At 40.1% G+C, this 18512-nt stretch overlaps 1 protein-coding gene across 4 annotated transcripts in view; it reads left to right on the top strand.

The window, feature by feature from the left end:
• Positions 1-5399: 5399 nt before the first annotated feature.
• ARL5A (ARF like GTPase 5A) overlaps positions 5400-18512 on the top strand; it is a 28617-nt gene continuing 15504 nt past the window's right edge. For 2 of the 4 annotated variants that reach the window (XM_007108278.4, XM_007108277.4), the window contains exons 1-3: positions 5400-5713; positions 16506-16566; positions 17029-17176. In XM_007108278.4, the coding sequence (XP_007108340.1) occupies positions 5668-5713; positions 16506-16566; positions 17029-17176 (255 nt within the window). In that variant the 5' untranslated portion in view covers positions 5400-5667. Of the gene's footprint in view, positions 5714-6060; positions 6337-16505; positions 16567-17028; positions 17177-18512 lie in introns of all 4 variants that reach the window. The other 2 variants (XM_028477970.2, XM_028477973.2) reach the window with 2 other exon arrangements.

Raw genomic sequence — 18512 nt, 5'->3', positions numbered from 1 at the left:
TGGCTATGTCTATATTTATGTAGGGGCCACTCTTACTCTACTTGCATGCCACTTTCACACATCTTTAACTGAAATCAGTGTGAATTCTGTATGCATATGGGATGTATTTTAAGATGCAGGATCATTAATGCTATATTGTTGCATACTATTTGTTATTTTTCATATGCCTTACAATATTTTCTGGGATGTTATTAAAATGAAAGCATTTTATTGCCAAAATAAACCTATGTTGTTATTTCTAATCTGCATTAGCAGTAGAAAAATAATGTAGCAAAAACATATATTGTATAGTACAAAATTATAAAAGATATATATTTTGCCAATATAAAAATAGATTGAGGAGAAAGAAGCACATTTGTTATAGCACAAACTTACAACAAAATCCACTGTTAAATTTGGCAGTTGTATTTTTTAAAAGTATATAGATTTAGTTCTAAGTTTTATCAGATTTATTTCATCTACCATCTTTTTAACTTGCTGCTTGATACTTTTCCAGCAATTTACTTCATAGCCTTGCAATCTGTGGATGTAATTTATTTTACTTTATCCCTTTCCATAAAACTTATTAAATTTTATTTTGTGATAAGACTCATACTATATTTACTGTTCTTATTTCTTTTCCTTCAGTAACAACTACAAAAAGTAACAGCAAGTGAGCTTATAGGGCTCCTCTGAATTTTGGACATGTTTGAAATGTTTTATATTTTTCACAGCCTACAGTCAGAATGAGAAATAAAGATGTCCCAACAACAACAAAAAAGTATTTAGGGATTCTTCAATTTGTTTTGTACTGATTACCATTTTGAAACATAAGTAAAAGCCATTAGCTGTTTTTTTTGAAAGGGTGGTGGGAGGGAAAAACAGATAAACTTATTAATACTAAAAATAAAAACGGCAAATTGATATAAAAAGATTTCCCTACTATTCTGAGAGCTGTTGATATCCCAAACTATTGCTATATCTCCAGCTACAAAGTGGAAAAAAAATGCTTTTATCCAGTACTTTTCCTTTCTTTAAATTTTAGTTATTTATTTTGATAATTTACCCCTTTTATTTTTCTTATATAGGTAAATGTGTAGCATTCTACAAGGCATGCTGGGTAAAATATACTATGCAAATGTGTACAGTGCTGCATGTTTTGTTCTCCCTCTGCTTTAGTGGCTTTAAAGAAAAAAAAAAGTGTTGTTATTTTTGTGAACCAAAACATTTAACAAAGAAAATGCAGAGTGCATGCATATAGTATCCTAATTTCTATGGATTTGTTTTATGGAATTTAAATGTGTACAAACCAACTGCATTAATTTTTTTTTCTTTTATATAATAAATGAAAAAAACACTGAAACCAGCGTTATACCTCTCCTTTATATTATTCTAGAGATATACTGAAGATATACCGGAAATCAGTACGTATATTCCTGTACCTTTTATCCAAAAAAAAAGTCTAAACATTTACCCTCAAAACACACGTTCAATTAAATGACTACTTCCTGAATACTCTGCTAGGTGTTAACAAGTGATCGCAAAAGAAGTACTATATTAGGAAATAGCTTGTAGTTAAATACATACACATACACACATGTGCGCATGAAATAGAATATATTACAATGTATCTGTGAAATAGGATTGAATACAATATGGAAAAATAAACTAGATAAACCATATTGTTCACAAGAAACCCCTATATGATAATTTTAACAATTATCAGAAGTTTCCAAAGGTATTTTGTACCTGTAAGAATTCCATGGATGGCATACAGCTTATGACTTGACATTTCATGTGCTCAGTGTCAAATGTCCGTGCTATGACTTGATCCGCATTTGACTTTTCTCTCATTGCAGTGCACAAGAAGTTCAAAAGAAGTGCGTACTATGTTGATTATTACCACTGTATTAGGGTTATACAGTGATTTATTATAGCCAAATTATTTCACAAGCATTATCACATTTGATCCATCTGACCCCCCCGATGGAAAGTAGGCAGGGCATAGGTTATTAGACAACTAAAATGAAGACGCCAAAGCTCATTGTAGTCTTTCTCTCTAAAGTACTGTTATCTAAAAATACATATATTAAATGCTTTTAGGCTGATAGTCATCTGAAGCATACAAAACAAGGCCTGGAATACAGTAAATAGCGACTGAATGAATGGTACCTCGGTTATTGGAGATGTACTATATAAGGCTGCCCCAACTATCAAGGCATTGCAACCAACAATCTGCAAGTCCCAACTGGAAGAACTGCAGCTCACTGCAATCACTCCATCAACCTGGCCCTGAAGCCACCTTTTGCATCATCAGTGTATCTCCACTAATGAGATAGGTTGTAGAGAGAAGCATCTTGTTTGTCCTGTCATACAAAATGCAGATTTGCATAGTGGTTAGACTGTGGCCTCTAACCCTTGCCTGGGTTCAAAGCCTAGATCCAGCAGTAACTAGCTATGAGTTTGGGGCAATCACTTAACTTCCCTGTGGCTGTATCTATTTTGGTAGAGTGATTTTTCTTTTGGTTATGGGTCATGTTTTCATGTTTCTTTGAATGTCCACTAATTTTTTTTATTGGATTCAAGATATTGCAAATTTTCCACTGTGAATGACTTGATCTTGTCCTCTTGATCTGTAAAGGACTTTGGCCTTGTTTTGATAAACAACTGTGAGTTAGTTTGATCCTTTCAAGGTTCGTTTTTAAGCTCCTTTAGGACTGGTCTAGAGTAAGGCTTATCCTTAGGCTAGTTTAGCTCCTCTTTTAAGATCTCTGGGGTGTCTACTGAATGTCCCATATATTCTGTGTGTTCTCTTCACACTGGCTGAAGGGAACTCAAATGATTCCTGGCCCTTTGTAAACTCTGGTAATTACTTGTTTTACAGCTCCCTAGTACTTGTTTATTTCCTCAAGTCATTACTGGCTAGCCTCAGGGGGTTTCATACTGGTTTTGTACTATACACATACAGATTGATATGCAGCCAAAGACTCAATGCCTCAACCTATGTAGGTTTTGGGGAGCTTTTCTCTGGATAGCTTCCTTCTTTCAATCACTCTGCTTTACAAATTCTAGTAGCCTTGATCTCTTGGAATGCTGATCTGTGTCTTCATCTCCAGGGAATTGCCAGACTCTATTTGAGTTTCCACTCCCTCTGTAGCTGGCTGGAATTGCCTCCAGGCAGAAAATCCACATAATAATAAAACTTGTCCCATTTGTGTCTCTTATCAAGGGTCACAGTCCTTTGCTGCCGTGTGGGCCGAAAACGGCTGTTTTCTATATTTTGTACAGTTTCCTATTTATTAGTGGTAGGATGGTAATTCCAGACCATCCCACTCTCCTTTACATGGAAGCAAAATTCTCTCCAATGACATTTTGCATATCACTATAATCATGAATAAATGAGTCTTTAAAAAGTCTCATAAGGAGTCTGTTTTTACAAATAGCTTCATACCACCCAACAAACATTCCCAATTACTTCTTTAGTAGTTCCAAATTTGTATTTCATCCATGGATCCTACAGTTGGACAAGATTGTATTAGGAAAATTTCTTCTCCCCCCGCCCACGCACCCCTCCCCCCCCCGCCTTTTTTTTCTTTTTTGAGACACTTAGAAAATAAGCTGGGAGACCATCTCCCAGCCTATAATGGAGGTTATAAAAAATGAAGCCTTAACTTCCCAAGTTAATATGGATATGACACCCATTTAATAAGTTGACAGATGTGTGGGGAGTTTGCAAAAAGTTTTAGAGCTGCCAAAAGCATTACCTACAGTGGGCAAGAATGGAAATTGTTGTTTTTCTAAATAGCCTAGAGAGTACTTTATTACTTTTTTAGGAATTTATTTATTTATTTTTATTTTTGGCTGTGTTGGGTCTTTGTTGCTGCGCGTAGGCTTTCTCTAGTTGAGGCGAGCGGGGGCTACTCTTCGTTGCGGTGCGTGGTCTTCTCATCACGGTGGCTTCTCTTAATGCGGAGCATGGGCTCTCGGTGCGTGGGCTTCAGCAGTTGTGGCACGTGGGCTCAGTAGTTGTGGCTCACGGGCTCTAGAGCCCATGCTCAGTAGTTGTGGTGCACGGGCTTAGTTGCTCCACAGCATGCGGGATCTTCCCGGACCAGGGCTCGAACCCGTGTCCCCTACATTGGCAGGTAGATTCTTAACCACTGCGCCACCAGGGAAGTCCGAGAGTACTTTATTATGTAAATATAAACATAACAATCCATAAATTTAAATGGATTAATATAGTAATTTTCTTTCCCTTCATATGTCTCCTCTAAACTTTGTTTCATAATGATAAGCCCCAAAAGAAACCAAAGGACTTTTTCTTGAACAGTTGTTTAAAAAGAGACATGTTTCAAACCCTCAATGCTGCCCTTTGTTTCACAGGTACAAGTTTGCTACAAACAACTACGAAAAACTGTAGACTGTCTTGAGGTCTTACTTAAATGGGTTATTTTTCTATGTATTGAGATGAGATAGTGTATGACTAGGAGAAGTGGTGTGGAAAGGTGGAGTTTATTGCTGATTTTGTTTCATTTCATTTAGCTCTTGCGCATGGCGGGCAGAGCAGTTCAAAATGCTTTTTACAGCTCCCGCACCTTTTTCTTTCTCTTTTTACCAAAGTTAAAGAGAATAGAAGGGGTTGGAACTGTTTCTGGTTTCTTTGTGGAAGGGAAGAAGTAAACAACCTCAGTTTCTTGTTTTCGCACTCTTGCGTCTAACAAGAATAGAGACTAATTATCATTGTTATCAGATGATCTGGAATCGAAGAAAGACCTTAGAGACAAACCCTCTGCTGCTTAAACAGCTTTAGTGGCCACTAAAAATTTTTAAACACGGGAATGAACTGATCAAGATAGTTGTTTCGGGCAAGATTGATCTGAAAGTGAAGGGAGATTGGAGCGGGAACAGCCTTGAGGTGCAGGATGGCTATAAGGCGACCGCTTAGGTAAGGCCACCCACCCTTCAGGACGTCCAGGTCAAGAGATTTGAGAGATAAAGGTATTCAGCTTCCCTCAGAGCCCCTGATGGAATGCCATGTCTTTGAAGGCCAGGACGTGGGACTTTTGGTGTACTGTGCGTGCAGGGTTGGGGACAGGCACTGGGCACTCAGTGACATGTTCACATTTTGGCTCTGTGGAAGAAATGCAGACAGAAAACAAAACTCGGCGGGGACGCCAAAGCAAGCAGCCCAGAGCCACCTGCCCCAACCTGCAGCCCGCATTGCCTGGATCCCGGGGCTCAGTCCCGCCGCCTGCAGGTCGCCCAGCTCGGCACAGAAGCTAGGACCAGGCGGGCGCCCTTTCCCAGACCCCGCCCCTCCGGCCGCGCGCCTGCGCCTTCCCGTGGCCTCCGCCCCTCCCCTCGCCTCCCCCGCCCGCCTGGTCGCCGCCGCCTCAGCTGCCCGAGAGGAGCTGGGGGAGGACGGTGGCCCGCGAGGCTCGCCGCAGACAACGCGGCGGCGATGTCCGCGAGCCAGGCGGGAGCCGCGGCGGCAGCGGCGGGTCCTCGCGCACGGCAGGGCGGCCTGGGCTTCGGCCTCCCTCCGGTTCCTAGGAAGCGGGCCGACAGCCAGCGCGGGAGCAGCAGCGGCAGAGACGGAGGCTCCGGCGCGTCTCTCTCCTCCCCTTGAGCCTGAGCCGGGGGAGGCCAGGCGGCCGGGGTGGCTGGAGGGGGGTCCGCTGCCCGAGAATGGGAATTCTCTTCACCAGGATATGGAGACTGTTCAATCACCAGGGTGAGGGGCTCGGGCCGAGCGCGTACGGGTTAGGGAGAGCGTCAGCCCTGGCCGGGTGGGTGGGGGGTCTCCGAATACTTCCGGAGTGTGGGCGGCGCGGTGGCGCGCGCTCTCTGTGCTGGGTGCGGGCTGCTGCGGCTGCGGGCCTTGGGGCTGTTCGCTCCCACTCCCAGCTCGGGAAACTCCCGACTCGCAGCCCTTTGTCTTAGGAGAGCTTCCTAAGAAATCCATGCCTCAAATACACCCATTGCTCCGATTTCGATTGGAAGTGGAGAGGGTTTCTTGCCTCACGTCCGACGCCCCTGAGTGGCCCCGCTTGGTCCACGTTTCAGTCTTTTTTCCTTCAGCAGTTGGGTTTGCACACCACTGAGAAATGCTGGGGTTCTCTGGGATGAAGGTTACAGATTGTGGCCCCAGCCGCACCACTGAGCGCCCGAGGATTGCAGAATGCGGTAAAACCTGAGGAATCGCTCTTGGCTTGACCAGTACATTCGGGTTTAAGAGCCTGTCTTCCAACTCCATCCCGCCCTTCCCCGCTTTGGGGAGATTCTTCTGCATCCTGAGTAGTGATGGTCCTCTCTCCTTTTGCCGTATTGATATCTGTGTTTAAGGTTAAGCTTAAGGTCAGTTTCCTACTCGTGTTGCTTATTTAGAGGTTTTGGGGGGCTGGATTAAAAAATGGTAAAGTGTTTCACCGAAAGCACTTAAAAATCGTATCATATGAAACATTTGTTAACTGTAGGTAACGACTAAGTTACCAGGTATGGAGTGTATTATAAAGAGATGCTTAAGTTCATCTAAACTCAAACATTGCCTTGAAATGCATATCGGATTTATTGAAATTTGTTACAAAATAAGTGTAAAACTGGGGAAAGAAGGTACAATTTTAACAAAAATATTCCATAGTCATTAAGATACACTATAGTTACTGGTGTACTTTTGTTTCTTTTTAACTCAAGTAGGGTGATTCATCATCCTGATTGTCAGTAACTTAGTTTGTGTTTTTCTCTTGTGTAAGCTGGTGGTGGTGTCACAGCCCAAAGTTTTCCAGTAAAGACTTAAATGAATGGTGGCATCTATTATGTACAAGCATCCCCGCCTCCTCCTTCGTTACCCAGCTGCTGCTGTAAGAAGGCGATTGGGAGGGAGCAGAACTGGAACTTGTGATCGATCTCTAGTGTATCTTTTAAAAATATAAAGATGATAGTGTCGATCACATGATACTGAATGGAAGAGCAGTATTTCAAATGATATGGAGAATTTTCCTAAACTGGAGAAAGCCAGTTCTAATCTACACTGTCTCTGGCTAGCTGTTTCTGTTGAGAGAAGGGTGAGTGGGAACCAGTCACTTAACCTCTCTGCGTCTGGGTCTCACCTAGAACAGCAGGGATCTTGACTGTGTGACTGTGGAGCCCACAAATCCTGAAAACTTAATCTGTAGGTCTTAAGAATTGAAACTTAACATTGCTGTAATACTGGTGGTGCTTATAGTAGATAAGATCTATTCTAGTTTTTAAATACATAATTTTTTATTATTTTTAGCAAAGCTAGTATTTCAACTCTGCTGTGAAATTTAGAAAGGCTTTGCTTGTTAATTGAGCTCTAGTTCTGCAAGAAAAATTAGGTATTTCCACTTTGTATTTTGAGTCAATGATAAAACTATTTGTCTCTGTAACTGAAGAATGAATTAGAACTTTGCCAACAGCTACTTGCCAGTAGTAAATAATGATGTGTGCTTTGTTACCACTAGCAATCGCTGGGTAGTGTTCTTATTACCTGTATTGTGGTAATTTTTGACTGGACATTTATTTCAGTGTTGGGAATTAATAGTAAGAGAAATTAATGAAGTTAAGTTCTAAAAATTTAGATGTCAATATTGTGAAAATGTGAATAAACTATTTCTCTCCTGTTAAATGATGTGGTTGTCTTATCAGCAGGGTCACTTTAAAAAATATTCAGCATTAAATCTAATGTCAGGTACTTGTTGGTCTTTTTAGTTCTGTATGAAACTGGATATGTATATGTGTGTTAGATATATCTTGGATGCTTTATTTTACCTTCAGAAGATACAGAACACAGTCCTATGTTCTTTTCACATAAACTGTTGGAAGGAAGTTTTGGGGGATTACAGAATTTGCTATGCTGATGAAGCAAACTGTGTAACATCTCTCTCTCTCTCTCTTTTTTTATTTTTATTTTTTTGAGCTCCCTTTAAAACAACTTTTTCAGTTTAAGCTTAAGATGTGAGTACACAGTGAAACCTAATCGCGTATTGATCAAACTTGAAAAAACAGGTTCCATTTAGGTGATATTTAAATCAATAGGGTACAAACTTTGGCCTAGATGCTGCTGTATATATCATTTTAAAAAGTTTCTACAGTCCTTGGAAGTAGTTATTCTTTTCTCCTGAAAAGAGGAAACTGAGGTACCAGTGGAATGATTTTCCTAGACGATGCAACTGGTAAATGCCAGAGTTTAAATACTGCAGAAATATGCTGCTGACACTGGTCTTAAAGAATTGACTGGCATCATTTTTTTGTATGAAATCCCCTCCCCCCCCAAAGGTGTTTCTCAGTTACTAAACTATAAGTGTTTACAACTTTAGGACTTTGAAGAGTTGCCATTAGTATCTTTTAGTATAGAAGGGCTTATGATCACTACTCGGTTTGTTTATTAAACACGTATTTTTTTTTTTTTTTTTTTGTGGTATGCGGGCCTCCCTTTGCTGCGGCCTCTCCCGTTGCGGAGCACAGGCTCCGGACGCGCAGGCTCAGCGGCCATGGCTCACGCGCCCAGCCGCTCCGCGGCATGTGGGATCTTCCCGGACCGGGGCGCGAACCCGGTTCCCCTGCATCGGCAGGTGGGCTCTCAACCACTGCGCCACCAGGGAAGCCCCTAAACACGTATTTTGAACACCTATTTTGTGCTGGGGGACTGTTCTAGATGGTGGGGATAGACAAGGAACAAAACAAACAAGACCCCCTGCCTTTATGTGGGGAGACAGAAAATAAGCTAACTTCATCTTTATAGATAAAATATTAGCAGTTAATACTGACATGCAAGGTTAGGTTCTGCATGTTGCATGCAGTTGATTTAGTCTTCACTTAATTGATTTACTCTGAACCACAACCCTGTGAGGCAGATATTCTCCCCCCGTTTTAAAGGGGCAAAGAAACATTAGGTACCTTGCTTCAGGCACTACAATTAAAAGTGATAGACCTTTTAGATAGAGATTTTAACCAAGATAGTCTAGTGCCTGAGTTAGTGCTCTTGAAACAAAACAAAACAAAACTTCCTTTGTATAAGAAGGATTCGTGTTAGATAAAAGGAAGAACTTTCAGACACTAACTATGAACTATGAAAGAAGTTGTGAAGTTTCCTCATGGATAGCCTTGTTTCATTCTTCTGATTGGTTCTTAGAAAAGGAATGATATGTTGTGAATGAGTTCTGGACAAGCTCCCTGTGCTGCAAGACCTGGTGCTGGGAAAGCCACCTCTGCTTCTGTTGTTTTCTTCATTGTGTGGGAATTCAGAAGTGTAGCAGAGTACATATAGAAGCTGAGTAGCCAAAGGGGTGAACTGTGCCTGCTATTAAAAATTTTAGCTCCAAATTCACCCTTTTTTGCATGCTCTGTGGATACAGAACTGGGTCCTTTTAAGTATTTTTCTTTTGCCCTTTGGCACGGTGTTAGGCTCTGTCTGTAGACGGCATTGGAGGGACCCTGAAGGAGGAGAGGGTTTTTCTTCCTGGATATGGCGTGCTGCTCAGCAGGCTCTGTCCTGCTCATGCAGTGTGGACATCTCCAGTGGCTGGCTCTTGCACTGTGTAGTGGTCAGCAGCAGCTTCTTCTAGCACCCACTTCAGTTGGTCTGAGAATGGAAGCCCTCCAGTGAAATACCTCCCGGTGAACAGTTTTCCCCAGCATCCTAGAGGGAGGATTTCCAGAAAGATCCACCGGCAAGTTTGTGTAGCTACTTCTCTGACATTCAGTGAGCCCTGACCCGGCCCTCAGCAAGGTCTGCATCTCAGTCCTGGGGAATTGGGGGAAGCTCTCAGCCCTAGAGGTAGCGAATGCTCTGTGTATTTGTCAATCCTTTAATCTTTAGAGTTACTTCTTGTTAGCTAATCCCTCATTACTCCAATCCTCTGTAGTAGTTATTTTCTTTAAATTAAACTTGGAAAGTTCAAATTGCTATGTGGTTTCTGTTTCCTAATTGGATCTCTACTTTGGCCCTGTATAATTGTTGCTTTTCATTCAGCAAAGTTTTTTCCCTCTGAAACTTCACTACCATTGCTATAAATCACAAGTTTATTTTCAAACTTTGTTTTTTATTGATGATACTTTTAAATTTTGCAAATTGAATTTTTAGTATGTAGAGACTTGATCAGTTATCTCCCTTCTAACCTTTATGTCTTCCAAATCTGATTTATTTATTCATTCATAGTTTATTAAGCACAAACCTTATTCTAGGCTCTGTGTTAAGGCCTGAGAGAACTGTAGTAAACCTGACAGAAATGGATTTTTTGCTCCATGTGAGACAGAATCCACGGGGCTTAGTCATAGTTTGGATATGAGGTGAGAATGAACAATCAGGAGGACTCTCGGTTTATCTGCCTTAGTATTTGTAGTATTTGTGTTTTCTGGCTTTGGTATGATTCACAGAGATAGAAGTCCTCCAGGATGACAGTGACATTTCTTTTTGCTTAATTTACTGACTAGTAGTTGGTAGGATATATATATATATATATAGAGAGAGAGAGAGAGAGAGAGAGAGAGAGAGAGAGAGAGAGAGAGAGAGAGAGAGAGAGAGACTCTTAGAACCTGGCAGTAAACAGAACTGGTAGGCTGCCTGTGTATATCAAAAGGAAGTGAAGAAGGGAAACAAGCATTTTCATGACAAAAACAGTAAAGTATTGATTGGGAAACTAAAGCCTAAGTGGTAACTCAAAATTCCATCCAGGCACTGTGACAGTGTATAGTTGTTTTGGCTTATCTGAGACACTGCAAGAATGCTATGGCAGAGATATTCTAGAAGAAGAACCATACTAAGCAGTAAACTTGTCATGAATCACATGCATCAAAGAGTTGGTATAACCAAAAGTTTTATTACATTTTCCCATAATAACATCTCTTTGTATACCTATTATATATTCTATGGAATGTTTGTTTTGAAGTGCATTATAACAGTTTTTAGCTACAGATTTGTGTTTTTCATAGAACATTGTTCTGGTAATGAGAGACACAAGTTGGGGTGGTGAAAGAACCTAAGGATAGTAAAGGAAGTTGATTTAGTATTAGTGTGAATAATCTAACACTATTGTTGGGGATACACTGGCTCTTCACCATTGAGTCAGCACCTTTATCTTGGAGCCCATTGCACAATTATGTGTTAATTTTATAGTTCTCACTGTGACCCATGTGCTATACCTTAGACTTAGGAAGCTGTTATATAGCCATTGGTGCTTTATTGTAAAAACACACAAATATTCAAATAGAGACAAGTCTTAGGAGGGAGTAGATATAAGTTGCTATTGAATGTGGCTTGTAGGAGTTTAGGTGGGGTGAAGAGGTGAAGGACCTCTGGATCATGGCCTCATTAGAATGCCCTCCAAAGAGATCTCAGACTGCTCCACAGAACATGTGGCTCCTTGGAGATTTTCTAGGTTCTGCACATGTTTGATGTGAGACTCTTTCTTCCTCTTTTTCTTTTTAAAATATTTTAACCACTAAAAAAACCCCCTCTGAGTTCAAATGTGTTAGCTTGCATTCACTTGATTGACTTTAGAAATCTGGTTTCTGTCCTAAGAGTTTGGAGGAATGTTTGCATATTTATGCATTTGTAGGTGACAGGAATTCATTGTGTTTGTAAAATTAAATAAAAGAGGGAGGTTGTTTCCAGTATGGACAGTGGTTTGAGTTGCTTCTTTACTTCCCCTATCAACATCTCTGACACTCTTTTCTCCTGTTTACGCTCTACCATGCCAGACGTGAATTCTCGCCCTGTATCGTCCACCAAACCTTCTCTCCCCAGTGTGCTTCCTTTATTTCTAGGTACTAGTGAAGAACGACTTAACAAGACTTTACATCTTTATCTACCACAGGTTATGTTATCTAATTTCAACTTATTGATTCTCTAGTTCATTCATTCATTCAGTGGCTGTAAAAGGTGTGTCTTGAAACTGTCCCTCTATCCTGTCCTCAGCTGGCAACTAACTTGTGTTAGGAGGAGCCGGAATCCTGTAGTGAACCTCTTCTGCCATCTGCTTTATCTCAGTGTATGTGTGTTTATTGCACAATGGTTTGTTCACAGTAGTTTCACCTTATCATGTTCATCTTGTGGTCAAGTATGATACAGAATCTTTCTTTAGTTGTTTTTTTTTTGCCTAGTTAGTCCTTCCTCACGGAAGTGGTAGAAGAGTACTGTGTTTGAAATCAAGAAGTAAGTCCAATGGGGCACGGCTAAATTAAGGAGACCACTTTAAAAAACAAAACCAGATAGGGTTTTCACCTTAAAAGCAAAGGCGGCCAGATAGTTTTTCTGCTGATACATCCTACTATTGAAACTCTTTTTAGAATTTCTTTAGAGACACATTTAAAAATCATATCATTTAGGAATCACACCTCATTTAACAACAAAAAGGTAACATTCGTCTTAGCTGCCTTTTACCTTATGACTGAGATGATACCACGTGGCTCCCCTCCCCCTTTAAAATCAAATTCATCTTCAGAACACCATTGGGAGTGTTCAAAACAGTGTATCTCAGGCTCTGAAAGCAATGGCAAGAGAAAATTAGCAAAATATTTTGAAAAACGGTAGCATGGTTAGAATAAGTGTTTAACCTCCTTAAGTGAGGAAGGGCCTTGTAAGAGACAGTGCTCTTGTATTTGTGATCTCTGTGTGTATAATTCATACACACAGATGCATTTTTTTAGTCAGTCTATAGTTATTTATCATAGATCCTTGCCTAAATTTGTATTGTTTGCTTTTGCCCCTATTTTGTACTGTTTTTAGAGTATCATTTCTCTCATTGGTCAGAGTAATTGTATTTTCTTCCTGAGTACTGGCAAGTCTATCTAAGTTTAGTCCTACAGCTAATACATAGGGGTTTACAAAATGATGTTTCTGAAACTTAAAAATAAGTTGACGTTTTAAGAATTATATTATTAAAAATTGGTATTCAAGTGAGAAACTAAAAAAACTTTCATCCAAGACAGCGGTCAGAGTATAGCCCGGTATGAATTCTGCTTATATTAAAATGTTTACATTGCTTGTATTACTAGAACTGAAGAAGATATCTGTCATCAAAAGGGGAATGCCTAATTTGGGGACATAGAAAAATATAGAGTCAGGCAAAATTACCATACCATTTAAAAACTTCCCAGGTAAAAAGGCACCCTGCTCCAGGGACTCAATAATCTGGCCCTGATGCAGGTATGGCCCTCCTGTGAAGATGGATTTGTCAGTCACCACAGCATTTAACACTCCCTTTGATGGGATTCCATGCTCCCCAAGTAATCTTCTGATTTTAATTCAGTCACCCTACATACTTTTCCTTAGGCAGAAACTGCACTTGTCCGGTAGTTTCATTTTCTCAGTTCCTTCCCACTAGTCATCTCTAAAGATGATAGACTGGGCCTACATTTTTAAAATGACTTTTAAGGACCTGCGTGGGGGGAGCATGGTGATGTCAGTTTAGGACCCTGGTGGTTCTAAGCTGCCTGCTCTTTCTTCAAAGAAATGAGTGGTTGGATAAAATGGATTGTATTAAAATTTTCTATTTACTTGATCTTCGTATTTTTGTATAACAGGAGGTACCTATGTAGCATTAGGAATTCCCCTCTATGGTAAATGTCAACTATTTGGAAAACATCTGCCACCTGACTGCAAAACCTTTTTCTTAAAAGATCTCCTTACTCTTAGGTGTTATAATCCTTAGCATTTATTATTTATAGAATGAATATTAATTAATTCAGCATTTACTGAGTACCTGCCTTGTACCAGAAAAAGTTGTAGTTACTAGGAGGATTAGCATGATTAGCATGATTAGAAGATGATTAGCATGTGATCTATATACTTGAAGGGTGCCTCATTAAGCTGAGAAGATTAGAGTGTACATGTAAATTATTATTATTTTAAAAATAAATTTATTTATTTAGTTTTGGGTGTATTGAGTCTTGGTTTCTGTGCGAGGGCTTTCTCTAGTTGTGGCGAGTGGGGGCCACTCTTCATCGTGGTGCGTGGGCCTCTCACTGTCGCAGCCTCTCTTGTTGCGGAGCACAGGCTCAGTGGTTGCAGCTCGCGGGCCCAGTTGCTCTGCGGCATGTGGGATCTTCCCAGACCAGGGCTCGAACCCGTGTCCCCTGCATTGGCAGGCAGATTCTCAACCACTGCGCCACCAGGGAAGCCCCCATGTAAATTATTATAAGTGCTGTATTCGAGGTGTGGCAGAAGAGCAGGAGAAAGTGATTTTTCTTGGGAAGCTAAACCTTAAAGATTAGTAGGAATTCTTTAAATGGAGAATTGGAGAGGATAATTCCAGCACAGGTAAAAACCATGAGTAGAGGTAGAGAAATGTTTGCCATGAACATACAGAGCAGCTTATGTAGGGAGAACAGCTTGAACTCCAGCTTAGATACCTGGCGGTAGTGGTGAGGGATAATAAAGCTGAAGCCTCTTCATTTGGGACTGGCTTTATTTACAAGGCTGAGAACTTGTACCTTGTTTTCCTGTCAAACTGGAGAGCCATCATTTAAATAAGAGAGTGGCATTATCAACTTTATTGTTTCTAGAAAGATTACTCTAGAAACAATAGGAAGATGGACTGGAGATAGTCTGCTCAGGTACAGTAAGAGATGAGGAGGACTACAACTAGGACAGTGGGAGGAGACAGGTTTGGGATATATTTTTGAGGTGGAATAGAACTTGGTGACAAATTAGATGTTCGGGTTGAGGGACTCCAGAGGCATCTGAATTAATGGTAATACCATTAAGCAAATTAAATAAGATAGAATTAGGAACAGGTTTGAATATTGGGTTTTTGGTTATGTTGAGTGGCACTGTGTCTATCCACTAGGTAGATTGGAGTTTAGGAAACATTTGGGAACATGGATTAGGAATCGTCTTTCTTGGTGGTAGGCACACCCCGTGTGCTGTCTTAATCATGACATAACCCTGAAAAGAGAGGTAGTGTTGTCCCTGTTTTACAGTGACGAAGCTAAGAGAGAAATAAGTCATTTGCTCAGGGTCACATAACCACATGTATTTTTCCATCTTGCTTCTGTTATCTATTACTGTGTAACAAGCCAATCATAAATTTTATGACTTAAAGGAATAATTTATTACTGTCTCTCATGGTTCTGTGAGTTCACTGAGCTCAGTTAGGAAGTTCTGGCTTGGGGCTCATTTGATTACATTTGGATGGCAGCTAGAACTGGAGTCATCTCCAGCTCCACCTGGCTGCATATCCAAGGTGGCTTCTCTATTTGTGTGTCTGGCGTCTCAGCTGGAATGGCTAGAACAGCTGGGGGCAACTGTGTGTCTCTCTCCACAGGATCAGGCCACGTGATTAGCCTGAGCTTCCTCACTCATGCATAGCAGTCTTGGGGCAGTCGGACTTGTTACATGGTGTCTGGCTTACCCCAGGGGTAGTTGTCCTAGAGCCAGGCAGCAGCTGCAAGGTGTGTGATAATCTAGGTGTGGAAGTCATACAGAGTCACTTCTGCTGCATTCTTGTGGTTAAAAGCAAGTCATAGGACCAGCCAGGATTTAAGGGGGGAACTATATAGGGGCATGAATATCCAGAGGCCATCTTTGGAGATTAGCTTTCTCCACACACTGCTGTCTTTCAGAATAGTTTTTAGACAGCGCGGCAATAGATAGGCCCCAAAGATGCCTTGTTAAAATGTGAAAGGAGTGTAAGAAGAGAACTCTGGGAAACATGAATGTTTGAAGGAAGACCCAAGGAAGAGGAGTCAGTGGAAAAAAATAAACATCAAGAGACAGGGCTTCCCTGGTGGCGCAGTGGTTGAGAATCCGCCTGCCAATGCAGGGAACACGGGTTCGTGCCCGGTCTGGGAAGATCCCACATACCGCGGTGCGGCTGGTCCCGTGAGCCATGGCCGCTGAGCCTGTGCGTCCGGAGCCTGTGCTCTGCAACGGGAGAGGCCACAACAGTGAGAAGCCCGTGTACCACAAAAAAAAAGAGAGACAGAGGAAGAAAACTTGGAAAAAGTGATGCTTTAGAAGCCAAGGGGAGAGGAAGCTGCTGCCACCATAGCTATAGGTCGTTAAATTTGGTTAGAAAAACCCTATGGTTCAAATGTACTCAGATAGCTTACAGTTGCCTTCTGCCAGCAGCTTTAAAAGGCTGCCCTTTTTTTCCCTTCCCATTCACCCCATCTCACCTATACATACCCAGTTAAGGCCTAAAATTCACATTTAGAACTTAAGTGACTTAGTCCAATGTGAAACATTTACACCTCAAGTCATCCATAAATTGTTGTGATTACATTTGCGATACTTTACTAAGAGTAGGCTTCCATAAAGTGGAAAGAATGTAGTGCTTCTGGCTTCCTTCAGAGAGATGAGAATTCTCTATGTAGAATGAGGGGGATAAGGAGGTTAGACCAATGGCGTACGTCTGGTCTTGCTGTGATGTTCTTTTGAGTTACAAGAAGGTATAAAGTGCCATGTACTGAATTATACCATAGCTGGAAAGAATGGATGAAATAGGAAAATTTTTAATTTTTGTTTTTGATTAATAAATCACTAGTGTTTTTCTTTTTTTCAGAGCACAAAGTTATCATTGTTGGGCTGGATAATGCGGGAAAAACTACCATCCTTTACCAATTGTAAGTACTAACTACTTAAAATTTTTTATTTTATTGTTTATAGTTACTTTTTCAGCCTGAGTGATATTTGATTAATGAAATCAATAAAAAATTATATGGAATCCAAGTTACTCTGTAAGAAGGCAGGTTGGCCATGAACCAGGAGCCAAATTTAAGCAACTGTTTCTAGAGAGCTAGAAATTTATATGACATTGAGCATGTTGTTCAGTTGTTTTGCTTGTGGAGAGTAGAGAAATATTTGTTTCTATAGTTTCCTGGAATGAATCTAGAGTATTCCAGATAGTCCACTACCTAGCTCCACCTCTGTTTAAACCCTTCATTCACTCTTATGAGCTAGTGGAAAAAGGGGACATTTGGGTACAAAATATAAAAGGAGGTCGTGCTGACTTATCCCTTAATTGAAAAATGTTCAAACAGTCTAGCTTCCTTGCTAACTAATATATTTGAACTTTTTATTCCCAGTTCTATGAATGAAGTTGTACATACGTCCCCAACAATAGGAAGTAATGTAGAAGAGATAGTGATTAATAATACACGTTTTCTAATGTGGGATATTGGTGGCCAAGAATCTCTTCGTTCTTCGTGGAACACTTATTATACTAACACAGAGGTATGTTTCTTAATATACTAAGTCTTCTATGAATGTAATGCCTGGGAAACACCTTCCAGATATGAACTCTTATAGCTCATCTTTTTGAAATATCACAGTATGTTAATATAAGTAGAGTTTAAACATAGTGGAATCTTTGATTCCCTCTTTCAGAGTCATTGTTATGTATATCCATTCTCATTGAACCTCTGTAGGGAGAATTGGTGATTAATTAGTCTGATTTTATATTGATCCTAGAGCTTGCCTTAAGTACTTGTTTTAATAAAGAATTCCATTTCACAGTTTGTAATTCCATTTCTCTCTTACTATTTATTTGTGTCTGCATAGAGGAAATCCTAGTTAGATGAGAGGGCTCTGATGGTTTGAATTCTTGGCCAGAATTTTACTATGTGTTTTCTTTTATGCAATACAATCGCACATTAAAGAATTCTTTTTCTTTTGATTATAAAGCAATTTAGACATAATCATGTGTTTTATTTACATATTATTTGCCAAGAGAAAATTTCTGACGTTTGAGAGCTTCACTGTATAGACCTTATAAGATGAAAGGCTTTGACCGTTGTTTTTGTAGTGCTGATTATAAGTTAATAAATCTCCAAATGTATATACAGATGAATATTATGTCAGTAAGACACTATTAAGTCTCTCTAATGACTTGATCCCCTAACACTCCATTAAGCATTTGATTATGTCTTTTGGAGAAGGAGGAGTATATATAATTAGTATTCCTATATAAAATGCTGCAGGTATCAAGTTCATGGCAACACCTTGAAAATTAATAGCTTTGTTAAGAAGGCTTGGAGTAGAACAGGTGTTATAGTGATAAAACCACGTATCAGTAAGGTCTCAAGTGAGAGAAGAGGGAAATTAGCAGTTCTGTTATCCTTCTGCATTATGGTTGATGAAATCTGAAGAATAGAAAAGATCCTGAAAATTACTCTGGTTTATTTGGAAATGAAAAGCTAGTTCTAAACAATAAATAGCACATACTATTAATAGGCAGTCAGAATTCACTTGGGCGTAACAAATGCCATCATAAAGCAACTATATCTGCTCCTGTTTCCCTGGTGCCTTTTGGCGTTCATGGAATTGAAGAAGAGGCACACTGTAGCTCAGTCCTGCACAGCTCCTTTCGAGTCTTTGATTGCATCTGGTCTCATCGTCAGTTCAGGAAAGAGTTGTGCCACTTATATAAGGGAGAGAGCATGGTTTTTGATATAGATTTATTCTTTCAACTTGTTGATTTTTTAAAAATTGATTTCTTTAACTGTCACATTACTTTATTCTCATACGCATGCCCTTTTAGATTTTTTTTAAAATTTATTTATTTGTTTTT

The sequence above is a fragment of the Physeter macrocephalus genome, chromosome 2, assembly GCF_002837175.3.
Source record: "Physeter macrocephalus isolate SW-GA chromosome 2, ASM283717v5, whole genome shotgun sequence".
Taxonomy (NCBI): Eukaryota; Metazoa; Chordata; class Mammalia; order Artiodactyla; family Physeteridae; genus Physeter; species Physeter macrocephalus.
The sequence above is the reverse complement of the archived record's forward strand: the minus strand, read 5'-3'. Positions and strand labels throughout refer to the sequence as shown.